The 25489-nt window shown below is 39.5% G+C and overlaps 2 protein-coding genes across 5 annotated transcripts in view; both read left to right on the forward strand.

Annotated features, from left to right (window-relative positions):
- The first annotated feature begins 331 nt into the window (after positions 1-331).
- On the forward strand, positions 332-13938 carry rundc3ab (RUN domain containing 3Ab). Its single transcript, XM_061967830.1, has 11 exons — positions 332-652; positions 4778-4893; positions 6524-6651; positions 9514-9599; positions 9687-9776; positions 9844-9924; positions 10106-10256; positions 11846-12003; positions 12087-12206; positions 13030-13130; positions 13213-13938. The coding sequence occupies exons 1-11, from the start codon at positions 516-518 to the stop codon at positions 13353-13355; spliced, it is 1311 nt and encodes a 436-aa protein (XP_061823814.1). The 5' UTR covers positions 332-515; the 3' UTR covers positions 13356-13938.
- A 1413-nt stretch (positions 13939-15351) lies between these two features.
- Positions 15352-25489, forward strand: part of LOC133611005 (protein FAM117A-like) — a 29571-nt gene continuing 19433 nt past the window's right edge. The window contains exons 1-4 of one of the 4 annotated variants that reach the window (XM_061967833.1): positions 15352-15961; positions 24029-24174; positions 24481-24606; positions 24736-24852. In XM_061967833.1, coding sequence (XP_061823817.1) covers positions 15847-15961; positions 24029-24174; positions 24481-24606; positions 24736-24852 — 504 coding nt within the window. In that variant the 5' untranslated portion in view covers positions 15352-15846. The remainder of the gene's footprint in view (positions 15962-24028; positions 24175-24480; positions 24607-24735; positions 24853-25489) is intronic. The other 3 variants (XM_061967831.1, XM_061967834.1, XM_061967832.1) reach the window with 3 other exon arrangements.

The following is a 25489-nucleotide window of genomic DNA, read 5'->3' on the forward strand; positions in this document are numbered from 1 at the left end:
ATGTATTTATGGTTTGTGAATATATAAAATATATGTGCGAAAATTAATTGAAAATTGGTTGCATCGATCTGATATCGGCATCGACACTGGCCATATTTGGATTGATTCCCTCCAACAACAAAAAAGGAAGATTGGTATGACGTCATTTCAGGCGAAGGTTGACATTTGCCTAGTATTACTTTCACACTTGCACTTAAACATTTAAATTCAAATAAACGGGTTGAATGTCAACATTTTTGACCTAACACGTCAAAATTGTACTGTATTTTTTTTTTTTTTTAGCACATTAGCCAGTTTGCTAGCTACTTGTACTTTAAGCCAGTTAGCTGGTCACGTCGCGTGGTAATGACGTCACTGAAAGGGGCGGCGAGATCAAGGAAAAGAGGACGCGGATGTCAAATCAGTCTGCTAGTCATTTCAAAAAGACTGCCAACGACTCCCTGCTTTTGTGTTCCGACTGTGTCTTCTTTGTGGCCGCGAGTGTGCTTCCCACTTTCTCACACTTCGGTGCGTGAATGAGGAGAAAGAGGCGGAGGCAGGAGTCCTTAGGTGGTCGGATGGAGCCAGTCTGTGTGGCCATGGGGGATGTGTCGGTGAAAGCATCTTCTCGGAACGTGGCTGTGGAAAGGAAGAACCTCATCACCGTGTGCAGGTCACTTTTATAAATCCTCATTGCATGACATGTGCATTTCATTGGGCCATTTTTGCATTGTTTATGTTTATGGTTTACTCCTGACCTTAGATGACATCATCTGGTTCTAAATCCCTTTTGTGATGACACAAATAACGTCTCCAGCAATATAATATATGTTTTCTTTTCAAAAGAACAGCATGTCCTCTCTGAGTTTAGCAGTGTCATCTTCCATGTACTCATGCAGATGGTTGCCATGACGACCTTTTTGGGGCAGGGACTGGCTGGTACACCAGGCACTCAGAGGCACAATAAGAGAGGCCTGTGTGCACTTAAGTTATTATTTAACTCCTTTATTGGATTATCATTTTTAGTTTGAGGCACTTATTGTATATTATTATATTATATTTAAACCAGTGGTTCTTAACCTGGGTTCGATCGAACCCTAGGGGTTCGGCGGAGGTCATCAGTCATCGTGTAAATAAAAACTTCTCCCTATCGGCGTATTACGGATACGGCAACAGCAGAAGTCACAATAATTTGTTGTGAGTTTAGACACTGTTGGTTTTGTTCTTTGAACAAGGGGATGTTCATGCACGCTTCATTTTGTGCACCAGTAAAAAAAACATGGTAACACTTTAGTATGGAGAACATATTCACCATTAATTAGTTGCTTATTAACATGCAAATTAGTAACATATTAATAATAATAATATCTGGGATTTATATAGCGCTTTTCTAAGTACCCAAAGTCGCTTTACATTCATTCATTCACACCTGGTGGTGGTAAGCTACTTTCATAGCCACAGCTGCCCTGGGTAGACTGACAGAAGCGTGGCTGCAATTTGCGGCAACGGCCCCTCCGACCACCACCTTATCATTCATCATTCAATTCACCGGTGTGAGTGGCCGGGTGCAAAGGGTGAAGTGTCCCGCCCAAGGACACAACGGCAGCCATTTTTGGATGGTAAGAGGTGGGGAGTGAACCTGCAACCCTCAGGTTTCTGGCACGGTTGCTCTACCCGCTACGCCATGCCGCCCCCCCATTGGCTCTTAACTAGTCATTATTAAGTAATGCCTTATTCGGCATGGCCTTATTATAACCCTAACCCTCTACCCCTGGCCCTAACCCTCTAACCCTAACCCTAACCAAATAACTCTAAATTAAGTCTTTGTTACTTAGAATATGTTCCCCTAGTGTCCAAAAAACTCTGAATTAAGTCTTTGTTACTTAGAATATGTTCCCCATACTAAAGTGTTTCCAAAAACATATAACTTTGTCTTGAATTTGAAAAAAAACATTTTATTTTTCACTGAAGAAGGGTTCGGTGAATGCGCATATGAAACTGGTGGGGTTTGGTACCTCCAACAAGGTTAAGAACCACTGGTTTACATGCTTTTTTTATTTCTTTGGGCTTATTCGACTCTAATTAGAATAAAAACTAAAAATCATCTTTTGATATGATGTATTTAGTCCATAAGTACACAAACGTGTACTTCATGTGTAGTGACATGCACATTTTTATTTTGACACTTTTTTTTTTCCAAATTCCATTGTATGTTATACTCTCCTGACACCACCAGATGGCAGTATAAGTGTCCACATAAGCGGCATAAGACCCCAATTCAGTAGTGTACACAATTTTGGAAATAAGAGCTAAAAGGTGCTGTCCACGCATGTGGCCACTAAAGCCTTTATGTAACAATTATGTAAATCATTCACTGTGCTTGTAGTTGTGCAGTGGTGTAGAACTGCACTGCATCAAATAACAGGATGTTTCTAATGTTGTGGCCTTCCCTGTATATCACCTCCACACTTTAGGGGGCGATAGTGAGTATACCCAGTGATGGGCAAGCTACTTGGAAATTATAGTAAACTCAAATAAAAGTTACTTTCCAGTAAATGTAGCTAAGCTACCTGGGAAGCTACACGGCAAAAGTAGCTTGCTACATTTAACGGTTTGTATATCTATAGACCCACATGTATGATGTCAATGTTAATGTAACTGAGTGTGAGTAAAACCCGCAAATATCATGTGACTGGTCCGGCACGCTGTTTGTATGGAGGAAAAGCGTACGTGACGACAGGTTGTAGAGGACACTAAAGGCAGTGCCTTTAAGGCACTCCCCCAGTATTAATGTCTGGGTGGAAATCGGGAGAATGGTTGCCCCGGGAGATTTTCGGGAGGGGCACTGAAATTCTGGAGTCTCCCGGGAAAATTGGGAGGGTTGGCAAGTATGATGCCCAACGTCGGATCCATGTTGTTTGTTGGGAAATGATCAAATTTGAATGGTGAAATCAACGTCACAACCTGACATTGAATAAACGTCGCCAAAAAGCATGTTGTTTCAACGCTGTGTTTGTGTTGCAGAATATTGGTGTTGAAATGATTACATTTCAATGGTCAAATCAACATCAGAACCCAACATTGATTAAATGTCGTTTCTACGTTATATTTGAGTTACTCAACGTCAGGACCTAATTCAACAAGTTCTTGTTGTTGTTTTAAAGGCCTACTGAAAGCCACGCAGTCTGATAGTTTATATATCAATGATGAAATCTTAACATTGCAACACATGCCAATACGGCCGGGTTAGCTTACTAAAGTGCAATTTTAAATTTTGCGCGAAATATCCTGCTGAAACAACTCAGTATGATGACGTCAGCGCGTGACGTCGCGGATTGTAGAGGACATTTTGAGACAGCATGATGGCCAGCTATTAAGTCGTCTGTTTAATTGCAAAATTCCACAGTATTCTGCACATCTGTGTTGGTGAATCTTTTGCAATTTGTTCAATGAATAATGGAGACAGCAAAGAAGAAAGCTGTAGTAGGGAAGTGTTGTATTGCGGGCGGCTGTAGCAACACAAACACGGCCGGTATTTCATTGTTTACATTCCCGAAAGATGACAGTCAATCTTTACCATTGGCCTGTGGAGAACTGGGACAACAGAGACTCTTACCAGGAGGACTTTGAGTTGGATACGCAGACACTGTACCGTGAGTACGCTTCCAAACATTTGATCGCTTGCCCGTACGTGCGTGCCGCTATGTGCATGTCACGTACGTAACTTTGGGGACTTTGGGGAAATATATGTGCTGTATCAACTTTGGGGAGGTGAACGGTACTTTGGGCTGTGGGATTGAGTGTGTTGTGCAGGTGTTTGAGTTGTATTGGCGGGTTATATGGACGGGAGGTGTTTGTTATGCGGGATTAATTTGTGGCATATTAAATATAAGCCTGGTTGTGTTGTGGCTATGTCTTGTGTTTATTTACTGTTTTAGTCATTCCCAGCTGAATATCAGGTCCCACCCGCCTCTCACAGCAACTTCCCTATCTGAATCGCTCCCACTGCCCTCTAGTCCTTCACTCTCACTTTCTTCATCCACAAATCTTTCATCCTCGCTCAAATTAATGGGGAAATTGTCGCTTTCTCGGTCCGAATCGCTCTCGCTGCTGGTGGCCATGATTGTAAACAATGTGCAGATGTGAGGAGCTCCACAACCTGTGACGTCACGCTACTCGTCCGCTACTTCCGGTACAGGCAAGGCTTTTTTATCAGCGACCAAAAGTTACGAACTTTATTGTCGATGTTCTCTACTAAATCCTTTCAGCAAAGATATGGCAATATTGCGAAATGATCAAGTACGACACATAGAATGGACCTGCTATCCCCGTTTGAATAAGAAAATCGCATTTCAGTAGGCCTTTTGCCTGCTGGATAAGTAGAAATGTGGGTTAAACAAATGAACAATTTGAGGGTGTATACTTTTGTTGTGTATTTACTATGGCTAAAATAATTAGAAATTGTGTTTATTTTAGTGGTGACAGAGCTCACAAGTCAGTGCCTGTTGTGTATATCGTTCCATGAATGAGACATTGATGCCATTAGAACAAAGGGGTTGTTAGATCACTTGACTCGTCAAATATTGTCTTCCAGGCATTGAAATTCACAAAAGCATAATCTTTAATTGTACTTACGCTGCACTATATGTGTTATATAAACCGGTGCATCACTACAGTGAGTGCCTTTCCTATCAATACGAGTTACATCACACAAGAGTCATATTATTATTGAGTGGTCCAGTAAAACATCATAACAAAGTGACATCAGCAACTCTTCCTGTTCCTACTAACCCTTTAGGTTCTCAGTGAAAACCCTTCTGGAGAAAGACACGGCCGAGCCCATTGATGACTCATCGGAGGCGTTCATCAATTTTGCGGCCGTTCTGGAGCACATCCTTTGCCACCGCTTTAAAGGTAATAAAGAGCCTCGCCGCGTGCCTTAACTTGCATGAAAGATCACCAAAGGTTGTGAGCATGTCAGGCAAAGTGGAACATTTTGGTTTTTTTAAGGGTCCCTAAATCCCCACAACTCACTCAATTGCGCCTTCTGTATGTAAAAAAAAAAAAAAGAAGTCAGGTTTGCCGATCATCATGAGATTTGGAAAAGATATCTGTCGTGACAGGACACACTCAAAAACTCTCACGAACCCGAGTTCGTAAAACAACACGAATGCTGCCATTTTGGTTTGGATCAAAATCGTGGGTCATATTTTCACACACTCCTTTTAGGGACCGAATGAGCCCAAATCGTGGTGGTTAAGTTCAACGCTGCTTGTAACTTTGATTATATTTGTATTATTTCCAATCATTATTCATTAATTTTTTGCACTTTAATTTTTTTAAGGGGAGGAATGAAAAAATATACAATGATTTTTTAAATCATTTTATTATTTGAGATTGATTGTGTAATTAAATGTATCAATATTTAGAAAGGTAATTCATTTTTTTTGTGAAGACCTATTTTTATTTAATTTGATATTTTATTATTTATCATTTGTTTGTGTTATTATTGTTGTAGTAATTCATTCATTCGTATTCTTAGGAGAGGAAATAGCTTAATTAATTAAGCTATTAATTAATTAATTAATTAATATTATTAAAAGAGAAAATAGTTTGTTTAGATTGTGTTTAAAAAATATTTATTATTATTATTATGAATATTTTAATTTGTATGGGACAAGCGGTAGAAAATGGACAGATGGATGGACTTAATAAATTAGTTTTAAAAAAATTAAGAAAACATTTTTTTGTATATAATATCTTATATTTTATGGTTTTATTAGTATGGTGTTTACTTTAAATAGTTTTTTTAAGGAGAAGGAGGGCTTAGTTTTTTGCAAATTTATTTTTTAAGGGGAGAAATTAGAAAATAATATGATGTTTTTTTCCTTTGACAATTTGAATTTGTGTTAAGTTATGAATTCATTAATAATTGATAAAGTGATTAATATTTTTTGTGAATACATATTTATTTTCATTTTAGTTAATATTTTATTATTTATAATTTGTTTGCTGTATTTATAATAGTTGTAGCTGTAATCATTAATTCATATTCTTAGGAGAAGAAATTGTTTATTTAGATTTTATTTATGGGTTTTAAAAAAATTTATTTCTTGTTTTTTTGACTTAATAATTATTTGTCTTCTTTTTTTTTTTAAGAAAAACATTTCTTTGTTTTTTGGTACAGTATATGTTTGATTTTATGGTTTTATTATTGTCATTATGACATTTATTTACTTAAAAAAACATTTTAAGCAGGAAATACTTCATTAGTTTCAGTATTTATTGTTATTAATATTATATAGTATTAGTATTTATTAAATATTTTATGTATTTTACTTGAATCAATTCCCATACTGTATGGTGTTTTAAAACAACAACAATATTTGGCTAACTTTTTCTTTATTAAAAAAAAAAGGTATTGAAAGTACATAATAAAATTACAAAGTTAGGCTTTAGTTCCCTCCGACTCCAAGATTTATAGGTGACAATGGTGGTGAGTAGTGAAAAACATTCTAATATTGATATATTTCGGACATTTTAGGCTCTGGAAGCTGGTTCGATGGCCAGAGAAGTTTCTGGGACTTCATCAGATTGGCTTGTGCCAAAGTGCCCCACAGCTGCATTCACAGCATCGAGAGCATGGAAAACATCAGCCCCTCACGAGCTAAAGTAAGCCTGACCAAAAGAAACTTTTTGTTTTCAACTTTCAGACAGGGGCGCGATTAAATCAGCTCTGCTTCTTCCTACTCCTTTTCGGACATGGCGGTAACTTTAATGTATTGCATTTTTATCATTTTTGACACATACAGTCCTAAAATACAATTGAATACATGTCAAACATTATTTTCCCCCTCCGGACCAAGTAACCCACAAAAATTAGACATCAAATAAAAATGATAAACTAGCAAAAAAAATCATGCATCAGTCAAATAAGTCCAGGCAAATATTGACACAAAGCCACAGACAACTCCACTCCTGAATGTCCCCAACACGGTGTAGCAATACACAAAAGCAGACAAAAGGCTCATCAATTATCTAGCTTTCAATCACTTTTCAATCGGGCTTAAATTTGAGATCAGTCTCTTTTACATATTTTAGGAAACCACCCCGTACTTCGGAAACTTCACAGAACAACCGTTCAATGTTTGCCTAATTTTCTCTAATTTAAGGAATTAAAGAATATCTCTAACCCAGCGGGTGTGGCAAGGAGGTGCCTTCCAAATTACCACAATAAGTCTTCTAGCCAACAAAGTACTAAATGCTACCAAATTCTTTTTGAAATTTGCTCAGAGAAGATGACACAGGGGCTACCCCAAATAGTCCGCTTAGATGTTTCGGTTCGATCCTTTTGTCAATTAGCAAAGACAAAGTACTTCAAATTGAGTCCAATAACTGCACAGGGATGGGCAGAGCCTAAACATATGTATTAGGTTTAGCTGGAGACTGTTGACACGGATCACATAATACGGATATTCCGTCATACATCTTAGCCAGCTGGACCTTGGTATAATAGGTACGATGTATTAGCTTGCATTGAATAAGGCTGTGTCTAGCACAAATAGAAGATGTATGAACTCTACTTAAAATCTCTGTCCATCTCTCCTCAGATAGGGTCACTCCTAAATCTTCCTCCTAAAGCAGTGGTTCTTAACCTTGTTGGAGATACCGAACCCCACCACTTTCATATGCACATTCACCCAACCCTTCTTTAGTGAAAAATAAAATGTTTTATTTTTATTTTTTTCAAATTATATGTTTTTTTTTTTACTAGTGCACAAAATGAACCGTGTATGAACATCACCTTGTTCAAAGAACAAAACCAACACAGTGCATGAACTCACAACAAATTACACACCTGCAAATCAGATGGAAAATTAGAGGGAACATTGTTTGGGGGTATCCATAAGACTTAGACTTAGACTTCCTTTTTATTTTCATTCAAATGTTAACTTTACAGGACAGATACGCCGATAGGGAGAAGTTTTTATTTACACGATTGATTGATTGAAACTTTTATTAGTAGATTGCATAGTACAGTACACATTCTGTACAATTGACCACTAAATGGTAACACCCCAATAAGTTTTTCAACTTGTTTAATTAAGTCGGGGTCCACGTTAATCAATTCATGAGTCTGGTGTGTCTTGACCGCTGCGGCGGAGGCTCTGCCGAACCCCTGAGGCCGACTCACCGAAGCCCTAGGGTTCAATGGAACCCAGGTTAAGAACCACTGTCCTAAAGTGACCTAATTGAAACCAGAGACTGAGGTTGTAAACCTGTGTAATTGATCATTTAAAAGTAAGAAGTAGTGTTGTCTTGATACCAATATTTTGGTACCGGTACAAAAATGTATTTCGATACTTTTTGATACTTTTCTAAATAAAGGGGACCACAAAAAATGGCATTATTGGCTTTATTTTAACAAAAAATCTTATGATACATTAAACATATGTTTCTTATTGCAAGTTTGTCCTTAAATAAAATAGTGAACATACTAGACAACTTGTCTTTTAGTAGTAAGTAAACAAACAAAGGCTCCTAATTTAGTCTGCTGACATATGCAGTAACATATTGTGTCATTTTCCATTCTATTATTTGGTCAAAATTATGGTAGAAAATGAATTATTAATCTACTTGTTCCATTTACTGTTTATATCTGCTAACTTTCTCTTAACGTGTTCTATCTACACTTCTGTTCAAATGTAATCATCATTTACTCTTCTGTTGTTTGGATACTTTACATTAGTTTTGGATGATACCACAAATTTGGGTATCAATCCCGTACTTTTTATAGGCGATATAGTACCGAATATGATTCATTAGTATCGCGGTACTATACTAATACCGATATACCGTACAATCCTAGTAGGAAGTGGTGTCAAAAAGGCTTGTAAATTGTGTCAGTCGGTAAGTTTGGAAACCCGGGGAAAAGTATTTAGAACAGAACTGCGGCTCTGTAGGTATCTAAAAGTGTTGCTTAGGGAGTGAAAATGTGTCACAAAGTTGCTGGAAAGAGGCAAAAGTGTTGTCAATGTATAAATGTTTGTTTTCGATGTATAAATATTTAATGGTGTTGATCGCCAAACTTGACCATCTTAAAAGGCACGAGCGACAAGAGAGGGAGGGAAAACATGATGGGTGCAAGACTTGAAATAGTCTGTAAGCCAAAATAGCATTTGAACTGAACCCAAATTCTGAATGAGGTTTTTACAATTGGATTTTTGGTGAAAGCGGAAGTAGAAGAGTGGATGGGAGAGTGAACCAGAGCCCTAAGAGATACTGGTTTAGTTGAGTCTGCCTCCATAACCAGCCATAACGGAGGAGGGTCAAATGCTTCATAGTGCAGCCAATATTTAAGAATTCTAATGTTGGTGGCCCAGTAGTAACATCTAAAGATTGGTAGTGCTATTCCTCCCGATGATTTGGGTCTCTGTAAATATTGCTTACGTAACCTTTGAGTCTTTTTATTAACTTCAGTGTAATCTTGTGAGGCATGTTGGAAATCAACTAAAACCTGAATATTTCCTTAAGGGACGAGCCTGGATGAGAGTGGCCCTGATGGAGAAGAGGCTGTCGGAATATGTGGCAACTGCCCTGAGGGACATTAGGACCACGAGGTGAGAGGTGAAAGTGCACCGTTTGTACAGTCATCTCAAATTTCACCTGCTTGTGTGTGTGTGTGTGTTTTTTTAATGCGCGTGCAGGCGGTTCTATGCAGATGGTGCCATCATGCTAAGAGAAGAAGCCACCGTGCTAACTGGGATGCTAATAGGCCTCGGCGCAATAGACTTCAGGTGACATTTTGAAAGTCTCAAACTTGTGACTTTTTCTTATAAAGTTTGATATTTTCTATTTTTGCAGTTTTTGTCTCAAAGGGGAAGCCTTGGATGGCAAATCCCCTGCAGTTGTTGACTACACGCCATATTTGAAATTCACACAAAGGTGTGTAAAGACAAAAAATATTTATTAGATGACCCTTTTTTTGGTCACTGGTGTGTGTGTGTGTGAGTGACATGAAGAAAAGCTCTGACTCGCTTACTGAGAAGCCCTGGAGGGGAAAAAAAACATACAACCCTACATTACATGAAAATAAAAAGCTCCCTGCTTCCCTTTTGTTAAATAGCTACGATTACGTGAGCGACGACGACGACAGCAGCGCGAGTGACGACGACGCCCCGGAGCATCCGTACGTCCCACTGGTTGGCGACGAGGAGAGCTGGAGCACCAAGTGCCGCAAGATGGAGCAGAGGTTTAAGATTATCAACGCCCAGAAGGTAATGCACTGGACACAATATTAGGTACATGCGAGCTGTATCAAGTAATTATGCCTTCATAAAGATAATAATGATGACTTCAACAATATTTAATGATTACAGCAGTGTAACAGGGGCAGCATAGTAAATAACAATTATGTCAATTGATTAATTGTTGATTAATGACATTTGAAGCAACTGAGTGTGAATGTTGTCTGTCTATCTGTGTTGGGCCTGAGATGAGGTGGCGACTTATCCAGGGTGTACTCCGCCTTCTGCCCGTGTGCAGCTGGGATAGGCTCCAGCACCCCCTGCAACCCCAAGGGACAAGCGGTAGTAAATGGATGGATGGGGCAAAATGAAGTGCAGTACTGAGCTGTAGCCAGCAGTGGTGCTATTGATTCAGTCTCCTCTAATCGTTTGTTTTTCTTTTGATTAAAAAAAACCATTAGCCATTTCATGAATTTGATCATTTCTTAAAATAAAGTTGTGTAAAAAAACAAAATAAATTGATGACATATTTTTGTGCCATTATTAATATTGGATTAAAAAAATAATAATATTCCACAAAATAACTCAAGAAAGTTACATTGTGTCAAATGCTCATCTTAATTGCTAGTTTTTGTGTGTCACTAAACATCATTTCATTAATTCAACTAGTACCTAACTAGGTATTATATAACATTGTTTTGTGTAAAAATGTACAGTAGATTTACCAGTAAAATAATGCATGCATCTTAATGATTTAATATTGCCTAAATCAAGATACATGGTAATTATTGGTATGATAAATATGGTCATTATTCCATTCGTAGAGGCAAAAAACAAAAACAAAATTGTAAAGTAATCCCTCGTTTATCGCTGTAAATTGGTTCAAGGCCTGACTGTGGCAATTTAATTTCCGCAAAGTAGGAAGTATTAACAAGAAATCAAATATTTTTATAGCGAGAGCAGAAAAACTTGTTTACCACTTTCTAAATACGTTTTTAACGTTATAAGAGCTTTCTAGACATAAAAAAACACCCACCTTTACACTTGTTTAATCAAATGTAATAAATAGGTTATGGTAAATGGGTTATACTAGTATAGCGCTTTTCTACCTTCAAGGTACTCAAAGCGCTTTGACACTATTTCCACATTCACCCATTCACACACTGATGGCGGGAGTTGTCATGCAAGGCCCTAACCACGACCCATCAGGAGCAAGGGTGAAGTGTCTTGCTCAAGGACACAACGGACATGACAAGGTTGGTAGGAGTGGGGATCGAACCAGAAACCCTCAGGTTGCTGGCACGGCCACTCTACCAACTGCACCACGCCGTGTAATACTGCATGAGGCTGGGCCAATCAGTGGCCACGATACTGAACAGCACACTCTTATTGGTTTGATCTCATCCAGTTCATTTTTTACTTCATTTAGCCAGTTTTATGCTTGAAAATGCTTAATTTAGGCCAAAAATCCATGACATATGACACAAAAATTGCGATAGAGTGATGCTGCAAACTTCAAAGTGCGATGTGGCAAGGTACAATTGTGTGGAACTGTGTTCCTAATGTTGTGGCTGCTGAGTGTGCAACAACGTACAACAATACATGCGTGTGTTTGTCAGGGTTACTTAGAGGAGCTGGTGCGTCTGCGCGAATCCCAGCTGAAGAACACCGAGGTGGACAACAAAAGGCTGAAAGCCCGCCTGGAAGAAGTCCACGGCCAGAGCCAGCAGGAGAAAAAGGAGCTGGAGGACGTCATCCTGGAGCTTCAGGAGCAACTGTAAATGCGCACAGGAGCTTCACGTACATTTTGCCATACACATACAGATGTTCAGAGGTTTTTTTCTTGTCCGCGTTTCACAGAACAACTTTAATTCCATGCGATGCCAACCACCTGGCCAAAAACCTAACCATCCCATTAGTGAACCAATGGCCTCTGCTTGAACCTTACAGCAGTCAGGATGACCTCAAGCTCTTCCGCAGGTTTGCTTTGATGCCAAAACAACTCAAAAACACTTGCCATATTCTATATTTGTCATTGCTGTTCACTATTACTACTGTATATACTCCGGAAAACAACATCAAACAAACTATTTATAACAAAGGACATAGAGTGTGGTATACTATTGGACTTCAAAGGCAGTAGTGGTAATGCACTTTTTGAAAAAAAAATGTAACTTGTAAGGGATGCAATAAAGTTCAAATTAAAATAAGGTATATAAACTGAAATAAGTACCTAATAAATCCACTATTTTAAATAACACAATTGATACTGATAAAAAAAGACCAGTAAATATGAATAGAATGTTTTAGGTCACTTTATTTTATATATATTTTTAATCGGAAGTGCAACCTTTAAATATATTGTATAGTACACTTTTTAATAATACAAATCATTCAGTTAATCTGCAAGTGTTTATTTTTACAAACAATATATCACTCTAAATAATAATTAAGACACCTTGTTATTTTATTAATTTCAAATATGTATCTAGTTTCATTACTTATTTATTATTATTAATTGGTGTAGTATTTATTTTCAACAAATATTGTACTGTTTTTTTTTTATCAATTATTTATTTAAATGTCATTGCATTTTTATTTACAATTTAGTCATTCTATTAATTTTTGTTCATTTGAATGTGTTACTTATTAATATTATTTAAACAAAAAGTTTATTTTTTTTATACTAAATGTTTGACACAAGGGAGCTGCCATTTTAAATACAGTGAATATTATCAATTATTATTAACATTATTAATATACTGTGATAAAAATGCTTATATTACACATTGCTGCTCTTCAGGAGGAGTTTCCCCAGCACCGAGCTGCTGTCAGTGGAGATCAGCCTGGATTCAGACCCTCCAAGGACGGCGGGGAAGCCGAACGGAGGCGCCTGGTGCACAGGTGACTCTCAATGCCACCTATCTCCTTATTTGTTAGTTTTTTTATAATAAAAAAAATCTTAATTATCCTTCCGTGTGTACAGAAAAAGCCTACACCCCCTCTCTGATGGGACTTTGTGGCTCTTTGGGCTCCTTTCCAAGCTGCAAGTCTCTCTCAAGCCTCAAGTCCAGTGAGTGCCTGGTAAACATCAGCACTGACAACAGTCCTGCACTCTCTCCCAGCTAGGGGGCGCCAAAGCAAACAGACAATACAGCTTGAAACAAATTGCTTCCATGACTTGAGGGACGCTCTTCTTTTGTCCACTCTTTCTTTCTTCACTTTGTCTGTGAAAGAGTGTTGGGTAAAAAAAAAAAAAAGCTGCTGTACTGCCTCTTATCATCATACGTGTGTCTTCGCTGTCCATTGTCAAGAGGACACTACTGTTGTCTAAATGTCTTATCAGCTTTTCACTTTATCTCTTTATCCTGACAGTTGCATAAAAGTAGCAGTGCAGGCTAGATGAGCTGGTCACGGCGATAAAGTAGTGCGATGATGTCAAACAAACAAAAAACATACTTCCTTGAGAGTTAGCAAATAGCCTAGCATATTAGAGTCAGACTGAACTGCAGAGGCATAAAGTGTAAACCATAAATACTAACGTGACTATGCAGGACGAATGTGTTCAAGTGTGTGTGTCCTCATTGTTTCACCTGCTCTTTTATTTATTTCACCACTCAGCATCACGTTGTCCTGTAATTGTTGCAGTGAGCGCTATTATGGGATATGTTGTCGTATTTTGAATGCAATAAACCTGCCTTTTTCTCAACAATTACACGTTAATACAGTCTTTGACTTGTATTTTTGCAGCAAATTCCTAAAAGTAGCATCGAGCTCCTGTCACTTTGGAATCTTCGCCAAGCTTTTTTGCAGTCACAAATTGAGGATCTTTGACTAGCTTTATGTTTTTGCAGTGGAGTGCTTCTGTCATGGATTATCTCTAACTCAGTGGTTCTTAACCTGGGTTCGATCGAACCCTAGGGGCCTAGTCGGCCTCAGGGGTTCGGTGGACCCTCCGCCGCGGATGTCGAGACACACCTGACTCATTGTGTAAATAAAAACTTCTCCATATCGGCGTATTATGGACAGGGGCGCCGCTAGGGATTTTGGGCCCCATGAAAAGAATCTTTACAGGGCCCCCAACACAGTGTCATTATTTTTTCTGTATTATAATTTCATCATCATTAGGGGCCTCTCTGGGCCCCCCTCCATCATGGGCCCCTAGAATCCGTCTCCTTTACCCCCACCCCCCCCCCCCCCCCCCCTTTTTCGGCGCCCCTGATTATGGATACGGCAACAGCAGAAGTCACACTGATTTGCAGGTGTGTAATTTGTTGTGAGTTCATGCAAAGTGTTGGTTTAGTTCTTTGAATAAGGTGATGTTCATGCATGGTTCATTTTGTGCACCTGTTCTTGAATTTGAAAAAAAAAAAGATATATATTTTTTACTGAAGAAGGGTTCGGTGAATGCGCATATGAAACTGGTGGGGTTCGGTACCTCCAACAAGGTTAAGAACCACTGCTGTTTCTGCAGTGTGTATTGCATGCATTATTGACTTTACAGATAGTTTTATTAGTTGCCTTCTATAGACCCATCACAGTAGGCTGCAGAGAAAATAATATGAACTCATGAGCATTAAAGTACACCCACAATGGTGCTTGGGTTCTGCAGACCATGGTGTTATCTTGCATATGTGCATATTTACAGTCACTTTTGAGGTGACTGGGTTGCTTTAAGGTCAGGGATGTGCTTAATAAACGGGCAGGTCATGTTATCTTTGCCTCCTTTCACAGTCCCCACCATTGGCACTCCCTTTCTGCACAGAGTCAGGTCATTTATCTCCCACAATGCACACCACCCCAAACCAGTCCACCCAGATGCTCTTCTGCCCACACATGTAGCCTTTTAAAGGAATCAGTGGTCACCTTTTAACTGTTAAAACATTGTAAATGTAATCGCAAGGTTTTTTTTCATCAATTATTACTCTTAACTTTCTGTGTTGTGAGAAAGTATAAACAAGTTAAAAAAAAAAAAAAGTGGGCGTGGAAAACAAACCTCATCGCGTGTTGTTTGATTGATTTGTGATAAATGAGCCAATAGCAAGGTCGCTTTGAAAAACCCCGACCAATGGGAAGTAACATTGCCCACCAAGTCCCGCCCACCACATAATTAAACCAACACCAGCGTGGCGGTGTAGTTTGGAGTCAGAAAGAAAAAAAAACACACATAGAAACTTTTTTTTTTTTTTTTTTTTAAGCCCAACACAACTTGAACAAAATAACTCATTCCACCTTCGAATATGGACTCGCTGCAATAGACGCTGCTTTCTCGTAGAAAGGCTTGAGCTGCTTCCTCGTTCGTCCGGTGGCAGCAGCAGCAGGCTAGAAACATCTCCTCACCTCACAAAGAAACTTGGCTGGCTAGGCTGCTAACTTCGCCACTGAACACGACAAGAAAAGTGGACAAAAACCTCGATGACGAGACAAAAATAGCATCTCACCATACACGACGACTTTTACACGCGGGTGGAAAATGTCTGCCTGCTGATTCGGGGTTGAAATTTGTGTGGAGTTTTTTTGAAGCTTGGGGGAAGAGTTGTATTTCATTGCTGAGAACCCCCCTCCTCTCTCCATCACCACCATCATCATCCATAGCTGGTCCAACACCGACCCTTCAGGCATGTCAGGCCGGAGTGGAGCTGCTGTGGGCCCGCAGCCCCTCAAGGCGACTGTCCCCTATCAGCTGGCCAGCAAGCATCGAGCCAAAGGCAGGGATGGCAAGTCAGGTACTATATGTGTGTCCAAGTGCAACATTAATACTCATTTGTACGTCAAATGCACAACTCTTTGATAAGTGTTTTTAAAGTAGGTCCTTAAAAACAGCCTATCAGTCCTTTTCATCTTTAAAGGATCTTTGACTTGCAATGTCCCCACTGTGAGATAAGTGTATACTATAGTATTTGACAAGTGTTTAAAGTAGGTCCTTAAAGTAGTCCTGACATATAAAGGATCTTTGACTAGCATTGTTTGAAGTAGTCCTGTCATTTTAGGATCTTGGACTAGCATCTCTGAAGTAGGTCCTTAAAACAGCCTATCAGTCCTTTTCATGTAAAGGATCTTTGACTTGCAATGTCCCCACTGTGAGATAAGTGTATACTATACAGTATTTGACTAGTGTTTAAAGTAGGTCCTTAAAGTAGTCCTGACATATAAAGGATCTTTGACTAGCATTGTTTGAAGTAGTCCTGTCATTTGAGGATCTTGGACTAGCATCTCTGAAGTAGGTCCTTATAAACAGCCTATCTGTCATTTTCATGTAAAGGATCTTTGACTTGCAATATCCCCACTGTGAGATAAGTGTATACTATACAGTATTTGACTAGTGTTTTTAAGTAGGTCCTTAAAGTAGTCCTGACATAAAGGATCTTTTACTAGTGTTGTTTTAAATCGTCCTGCATTTGAGGATCTTGGAATAGCTTCTCTGAAGTAGGTCCTTAAAGTAGTCCTGACATATAAAGGATATTTTTCTACCGTTGTTTGAAGTAGTCCTGTAATTTGAGGATCTTGGACTTGCGTTTTTTGGAAGTAGGCACTTAAAACCAGCAGAGTAGTCCTGTCATATAGAGAATCTTTGACTAGCGTTGTTTGAAGTAGTCTGTCATTTGAGGATCTTGGACTAGCATCTCTGAAGTAGGTCCTTAAAACAGCCTATCAGTCCTTTTCATGTAAAGGATTTTGACTTGCAATGTCCCCACTGTGAGATAAGTGTATACTATACAGTATTTGACTAGTGTTTTTAAGTAGGTCCTTAAAGTAGTCCTGACATAAAGGATCTTTTACTAGTGTTGTTTGAAGTAGTCCTGTCATTTGAGGATCTTGGACTAGCATCTCTGAAGTAGGTCCTTAAAGTAGTCCTGACATATAAAGGATCTTTGACTAGCGTTGTTTGAAGTGGCCCTGTCATTTGAGGATCTTGGACTTGCGTTTTTTTTTAAGTAGGCCCTTAAACCAGCGGAGTAGACCTGTCATATAGAAAATCTTTGACTAGCGTTGTTTGAAGTAGTCTTGTCATTTGAGGATCTTGGACTAGCATATCTGAAGTAGGACCTTAAAACAGCCTATCAGTCCTTTTCATGTAAAGGATCTTTGACTTGCAATGTCCCCACTGTGAGATAAGTGTATACTATACAGTATTTGACTAGTGTTTAAAGTAGGTCCTTAAAGTAGTCCTGACATACAGTATAAAGGATCTTTAACTAGCGTTTTTTGAAGTAGGCCCTTAAAACCAGCAGAGTAGTCCTGTCATTTTGAGAATCTTTGACTATCGTTGTTTGAAGTAGTCCTGTCATTTGAGGATCTTGGACTAGCATCTCTGAAGTAGGTCCTTAAAACAGCCTGTCAGTCCTTTTCATATAAAGGATATTTGACTTGCAATGTCCCCACTGTGAGATAAGTGTATACTATTCAGTATTTCACAAGTGTTTTAAGTAGGTCCTTAAAGTAGTCCTGACATATAAAGGATCTTTGACTAGCATTTTTTGAAGTAGGCCCTTAAAACCAGCAGAGTAGTCCTGTCATTTGAGGATTTTGGATTAGCATCTCTGGAGTAGGTCCTTTAAAAAAACACCCAAAAAAAACAGATCACTCCTGTCATGTAGGGCTAGGATCTTTGACAGGCATATTTGAAGCAGGGCCTTAAAAACAGAAGAGTAGTCCTGTCTTATAGAGGATCTTTGACTAGCATCTTTGAAGTACTTTTAGGTCTTAAAAAACAACAGAGCAGTCCTGTCAAATAGAGTTAGGATCTTTGACTAGCACTTTTTTAAGCATGTCCTTAAAGTAGTCCTGTCATATAAAGGATCTTATACAATCACTTTTTGAAGTCGGCCCTTAAAAACAGTAGAGTAGGCCTGTTAAATAGAGGATTTTGGACTAGCGTATTGGAAGTACCGTAGGTCCCAAAAAACAACAGCACAGTCCTGTCATGAAGCGCTAGGATATTTGACAAGCGTTTTTTGAAGCAGGTCCTTAAAAACAAGAGTACCGGTAGTCCTGTCATATACAGGTAAAAGCCAGTAAATTAGAATATTTTGAACAACTTGATTTATTTCAGTAATTGCATTCAAAAGGTGTAACTTGTACATTATATTTATTAATTGCACACAGACTGATGCATTCAAATGTTTATTTCATTTAATTTTGATGATTTGAAGTGGCAACAAATGAAAATCCAAAATTCCGTGTGTCACAAAATTAGAATATTACTTAAGGCTAATACAAAAAAGGGATTTTTAGAAATGTTGGCCAACTGAAAAGTATGAAAATGAAAAATATGAGCATGTACAATACTCAATACTTGGTTGGAGCTCCTTTTGCCTCAATTACTGCGTTAATGCGGCGTGGCATGGAGTCGATGAGTTTCTGGCAGAGGTGGGACCAAGTCATTGTTTTGCAAGTCACAAGTAAGTCTCAAGTCTTTGCCCTCAAGTCCGAGTCAAGTCCCGAGTCAAGACAGGCAAGCCCCGAGTCAAGTCCAAAGTCAAGACTGGAAAGTCTCAAGTCAAGTCCCAAGTCCTGCATTTTGAGTTTCGAGTCCTTTCAAGTCCTTTTAACCACAGACTAATATATTAACACAGATTGTGTATGCTTTTCAAACGCTGTATTTATTTATTAAAACAAGTGCATTTTAAATTGCAGGAAAGAAAATTGTGCTGACATTGCACTTCATAATGGCACTATTAACCAGTCATTTTAAACATTAACTCATTCCTTTACAGAACAAACACATTGAAAAATATAGTGCAAATGTACTTATTTGTACAAAAGTGTTAACATTGAAATATATATATATACATATACGTGAACATAACAAAAAAGTTGTACTTTTTATATGTCAGGGCCCTATGCTGCATTGCATTTGCAAAAGACCAAATTAGCCAAGAGTCTGTCAATCATTTGTGCACGATGGGGGCGTAGTATGATGCCACCATGGCTGAAAACTCGCTCCACTGGAGCACTGGAGGCAGGCACTGCCAAGACTCTCATGGCCACTCGGAACAGTGAAGGAAGAGTCTTCATGTTCAATGCCCAGAACAAAAGGGGGGAGAGAGTTTTTTTGGGTTGGTGCACTACTTGTAAGTGTATCTTGTGTTTTTTATGTTGATTTAATTAAAAAAAGAAAAAATATATATATATATATATATATATATATATATATATATATATATATATATTTCTTGTGTGGCCCGATACCAATCGATCCACGGACCAGTACCGGGCCGCGGTCCGGTGGTTGGGGACCACTGAGGTAAACAACCAACAGTATGTCAGAAAGCTAGCTAAAACGGTACACATATTCATAATATAGTATACATTTTAACTGACCTTTATTTTACTATTTTTGTCTTTTTTTAGGTGGCTAAAATACGCGGTGCTGCTGACCGCCGTCTAACGTTACGTGTGATATATTGACTAACGTAACCCTGCTTAAAAAAAATCACTGAACAAAAAGTATGAATAAGGTAGTGAACTGCAACAGATTCCCGTGTTTGCAATAACGTTTTTACGTTAGCAGTGAGTTTACAGCCTCACTGATTTAACTACACAGCAAATAAAAGTCACGTTACTTAGCCAATAAACGTTATCTTACATTCAAAACTTACCGTTCTTTGTGCAACTTCAAATGCCGGACGAAGTTGGAAGTTGTTGCCTCTCCATCAGTAATTTTGGAACCGCATGTGTTACATACTGCAAACCGTTTTGTGTTGACCACCTCGTAATTTTTATACCCAAACAAAATTATTTTAGGTATCATTTTTTGTTCACTGGCGTGTGGTTTGGACATGTCTTCTTCGTTGGTTGTCCTGCAATTTGATTGGATGAATGCTGTGTGATGAAAACAAAGTAGATCTAATTTGATTGGCTGTTGTACTGACAGCACACCAGCTGACACACGCAACGCTGATAGACAAGTACACAATGAAAAATACGGAGCGCTCCCGAATAACTTTTTCATCTTTGGGTTTTGGGGAAAGTAGCAAGTCGTGTCAAGTCATGTCAATTCAAAAGGCTCAAGTCCAAGTGAAGTCACAAGTCATTGATGTTAAAGTCTAAGTCGAGTTGCAAGTCTTTTTACATTTTGTCAAGTCGAGTCTAAAGTCATCAAATTCATGACTCGAGTCTGACTCGAGTCCAAGTCATGTGACTCGAGTCCACACCTCTGGTTTCTGGCACTGCTCAGGTGTTATGAGAGCCCAGGTTGCTCTGATAGTGGCCTTCAACTCTTCTGCGTTTTTGGGTCTGGCATTCTGCATCTTCCTTTTCACAATACCCCACAGATTTTCTATGGGGCTAAGGTCAGGGGAGTTGGCGGGCCAATTTAGAACAGAAATACCATGGTCCATAAACCAGGCACGGGTAGATTTTGCGCTGTGTGCAGGCGCCAAGTCCTGTTGGAACTTGAAATCTCCATCTCCATAGAGCAGGTCAGCAGCAGGAAGCATGAAGTGCTCTAAAACTTGCTGGTAGACGGCTGCGTTGACCCTGGATCTCAGGAAACAGAGTGGACCGACACCAGCGGATGACATGGCACCCCAAACCATCACCCAACCATGCAAATTTTGCATTTCCTTTGGAAATCGAGGTCCCAGAGTCTGGAGGAAGACAGGAGAGGCACAGGATCCACGTTGCCTGAAGTCTAGTGTAAAGTTTCCACCATCAGTGATGGTTTGGGGTGCCATGTCATCTGCTGGTGTCGGTCCACTCTGTTTCCTGAGATCCAGGGTCAACGCAGCCGTCTACCAGCAAGTTTTAGAGCACTTCATGCTTCCTGCTGCTGACCTGCTCTATGGAGATGGAGATTTCAAGTTCCAACAGGACTTGGCGCCTGCACACAGCGCAAAATCTACCTGTGCCTGGTTTACGGACCATGGTATTTCTGTTCTAAATTGGCCCGCCAACTCCCCTGACCTTAGCCCCATAGAAAATCTGTGGGGTATTGTGAAAAGGAAGATGCAGAATGCCAGACCCAAAAACGCAGAAGAGTTGAAGGCCACTATCAGAGCAACCTGGGCTCTCATAACACCTGAGCAGTGCCAGAAACTCATCGACTCCATGCCACGCCGCATTAACGCAGTAATTGAGGCAAAAGGAGCTCCAACCAAGTATTGAGTATTGTACATGCTCATATTTTTCATTTTCATACTTTTCAGTTGGCCAACATTTCTAAAAATCCTTTTTGTATTAGCCTTAAGTAATATTCTAATTTTGTGACACACGGAATTTTGGATTTTCATTTGTTGCCGCTTCAAATCATCAAAATTAAATGAAATAAACATTTGAATGCATCAGTCTGTGTGCAATGAATAAATATAATGTACAAGTTACACCTTTTGAATGCAATTACTGAAATAAATCAAGTTTTTCAAAATATTCTAATTTACTGGCTTTTACCTGTGTGTATATATAGGATCTTTGACTCGCATCTTTTAAGTACCTGTAGGTCTTAAAAACAACAGAGCAGTCCTGTCAAATAAAGTTAGGGTCTTTGACTAGAGTTTTTTTGAAGCAGGTCCCTAAAAATAAAAAAGTAGTCCTATCATGTAGAAGAGGAATTCTCAAACTGTGCTATGGTACCTGGCTCTATCTAGTGTTACACCAATGAAATATTCAAACACATTGTGACTGTTCAAACACTGGCCAAAAACATTAGATACACTTGTTAGATAAAACCTCCGCCTTGTTTTTAATGAATAGTTAGGCCTTCTACACTAGTACGCTAGGTATCAGTCTGGAAGATGCGCTAGCGGTTCCAAGTCATAACCCGGGGTGGACCACTCTAATATGCTCAGCTGGTGACGTTTCTTGGTTTACAACTTATCTATATGGAAGAAGATCCTTCTCCAACCATCTGTTGGCTTCCCGATGGACTGGACTCTCACATTGTTTATTAGTGTAACAATTCAATAATAGTACCTACTCGGCATCATGGGATCCCCACATCTGCGGTCCCTTCCCCAGGTTTCTTCTTTTTCCCAGTTTGGCCTTTTAAAGTAGCAGAGTGGTCCTTGTCCTGTCCAATAGATGTCCTTTGACTTTAGTTTTTCCAGTAAGTCCTTAAAAACAGCAATGGGGTCGAATCATATAGAGAATCCTTAAAAACAGCAGAGCGGTCCTTGTCTTGTCATATAAAACATCTTTGACTTGCATTTTTGAAGCCAGTCTTTAAAAACAGCAGAGCGGTCTTTGTCCTGTCGTATAAATGATCTTTGACTCGCATTTTTGAAGTCGGTCCTTAAAAACAACAGAGCGGTCCTTGTCCTGTCATATAGACCATCTTTGACTAGCATTTTTTTAACACAGTCCCTAGAAACAGCAGTGCGGTCCTTGTCCTGTCATATAAATAATCTTTGACTTGTATTTTGGAAGTTGGTCCTTAAAAACAGCAGAGTGGTCCTTTTCCGGTTATATAGACCATCTTTGACTTGCATTTTTGAAGCCTGTCTTTAAAAACAGCATAGCGGTCTTTGTCCTGTCTTATAGTTAAAGTTAAGTTAAAGTTAAAGAACCAATGATTGTGTCACACACACACTAGGTGTGGTAAAATGTGTCCTCTGCATTTGACCCATCCCCTTGTTCACCCCCTGGGAGGTGAGGGGAGCAGTGGGGAGCAGCGGTGCCGCGCCCGGGAATCATTTTTGGTGACTTAACCCCCAATTCCAACCCTTGATGCTGATTACCAAGCAGAGAGGTAATGGGTCCCATTTTTATAGTCTTTGGTATGACTCGGCCGGGGTTTGAACCCACAATCTACCGATCTCAAGGCGGACACTCTAACCACTAGGCCACTGAGTAGGTTATAGATGATCTTTGACACGCATTTTTTACATCGGCCCTTAAAAACAACAGAGCGGTCCTTGTCCTGTCATATAAATGATCTTTGACTTGTATTTTTGAAGTCAGTACCTAAAAACAGCAGTGCGGTCCTTGTCCTGTCATAGAGTATCTTTGACTAGCATTTTTGAAGTCTGTCCTTAAAAACAACAGAGCGGTCCTTGTCCTGTCATATAGACCATCTTTGACTTGCATTTTTGAAGCCAGTCTTTTAAAAACAGCAGAGTGGTCCTTGTCCTGTCATATAAAGGATCTTTGACTTGCATCTTTAAAGTAGGTCTTTAAAAACAGCAGAGTGGTTCTTGTCCGGTCATATAGAGAGAGGATCTTTGACCTTTACATTTTTAAAAACAGCAAAGCTGTCCTCAGGGTCTTTGACTTTCTGTAACACAGTAGCCTTCGTGAACAAGTTAAGCTATGGCAGAGCCTTGCATTGACATGATATGAAGTATTAAGTATGATATTAAAGGGAGATGTGTGGTCTGCGGTACTTCACGTTCTAAAAATGTAGGTTGAATTGAGCAATTCAGATACTAAGCAGCTCTTTTTGACTGCCGTTTTATGACCAAAAAATGTGATTCTTTAAAAATTACACATTTTCCAGCGCCCATTTTACCTTTTGCCATTAGCTGGTCATTTTCTTGGTCATATTTATCAGAAAAAAATGATATTTATGTAGAGGTGTTGGAGTGTAATATGCCCGGATTGTAAATAATGTAGATAATTCAATGTGATTATCTTGTGTGATGACTGTATTATGATGATAGTATATATCTGTATCATGAATCAATTTAAGTGGACCCCGACTTAAACAAGTTGAAAAACTTATTGGGGTGTTACCATTTAGTGGTCAATTGTACGGAATATGTATTTCACTGTGCAACCTACTAATAAAAGTCTCAATCAATCAATCAATCAATCAAAACTCACAATGTAATGTTGGTGTCAATATGAAATTTATTATACCACAGTGACCGCCGGAAAGAGCAAACCGCAGCAGCCGAGCCCCGGCATGAGGAGGACCATGTCTCTGGACGCCATCATCGGTCCCTATCTGCACGGCCACTGGCCTAAAGAACCAGAAGGCGGCTTGTGTCGCAAGGACAAATCCACTCAGGTCAGGTGACCAGTCGGTGCTTTCAATCAATGTTTTTTTTTTTTTTACAAGCTAAGCTGCTGTTGTGGCGTTCAGAGGGCAAGATTGGGTTGAAGATAAGCTCGCATATTTTGTGGCCTTCAAACCGCAGCCTTGAGCATGAGTGAGAACAGTCGGCTGCACCCATCCTCCCTGCGCGCAAACTTCCTTTTTGCTTTGCTGCACTGCTTTTGTTCCACCCTACAAGCTTGCGCCTTTAGCTTCTCATTTTGTCCTCAATTGAATGTGCAGTGCAAGTGTACCTAATGAAGTGTTGTCAATCCCTAGACGCCACACTCCTGGTCAGACAAAACACACAGCAGGAGGGACGTCGATGACATCATCGCGAGCAGCAGCATCGCCACCAACCACAAGCGCTCGGCATCATGGGGCAGCGTCGAGCATCTCCAGGAAGTGAGTTTTTTGTTGTTGTTGTTGCTCAACACATTATCAATAAACTACTTTCCAAAGATGTCGCTGATTACTGTGTGAAATCGCCACAAGGTGATTGACTGAAGGTAACCTCTGGCTTCGCCGTTGCAGATCGCCAAACTAAAACAACAGCTGCACCAGCGCTACAAACCTGCCGTCTCGGGGGGACACGACAAAGACCGCCAGCGGGGCCTGACCCTGGGGACGTGTAGCCTAGGAACCACTCAGGTGCCACTTCACGACATGCTTCACTACATCATACGTGCTCTAGTATATTCTCCTCAGAGCAATCATCTTTTGGGTTTCCTCTTGAAATGTGTAAAATTCTCCAGACATACCAGGGGTATTAAAGATAACCGTGGTAAAACTTCAGACGTTAGTATAATGATGTTAAATTTTAATTATCGAAAAATCGTGATTGATAACCGCATTTTGATAAACTCACAGACTGACTGGCGCCAGCTCGCTAGCTTAAATGTAGGCCTGGGCGATATATTGATTTTATTTGATATATCCAAGGTAGGGTTGTACGGTATACCGGTAATAGTATAGCGCCGCGATACCAATGAATCATATTTGGTACTATACCGCCTCTAAACAATACCGGTCCCCCCCACCTCCCCCCGTCGTCGTCGTCACGTTGTGTCATTGCTGGTGTTACGAGCACAAGAGCATGTACCGTATTTTTCGGAGTATAAGTCGCACCTGCCGAAAATGCATAATAAAGAAGTAAAAAAACATATATAAGTCACATTTTTTGGGGAAATTTATTTGATAAAACCCAACACCAAGAATAGACATTTGAAAGGCATTTTTTTTTCTTTCATAGTTCTTTTTATTGATTTCACATTCACATTAACAACAT

The sequence above is a fragment of the Nerophis lumbriciformis genome, linkage group LG11 (genome assembly GCF_033978685.3).
Source record: "Nerophis lumbriciformis linkage group LG11, RoL_Nlum_v2.1, whole genome shotgun sequence".
Classification (NCBI taxonomy): domain Eukaryota; kingdom Metazoa; phylum Chordata; class Actinopteri; order Syngnathiformes; family Syngnathidae; genus Nerophis; species Nerophis lumbriciformis.

Excerpts from the sequence above, each read along its gene's own strand:
- rundc3ab (XM_061967830.1), top strand. The coding sequence starts at position 516 with ATGAGGAGAAAGAGGCGGAGGCAGGAGTCCTTAGGTGGTCGGATGGAG. Across the intron at positions 653-4,777 it reads AACCTCATCACCGTGTGCAG|GTTCTCAGTGAAAACCCTTC; the intron begins GTCACTTTTATA and ends CTAACCCTTTAG. Across the intron at positions 13,131-13,212 it reads CGGAGGCGCCTGGTGCACAG|AAAAAGCCTACACCCCCTCT; the intron begins GTGACTCTCAAT and ends CCGTGTGTACAG.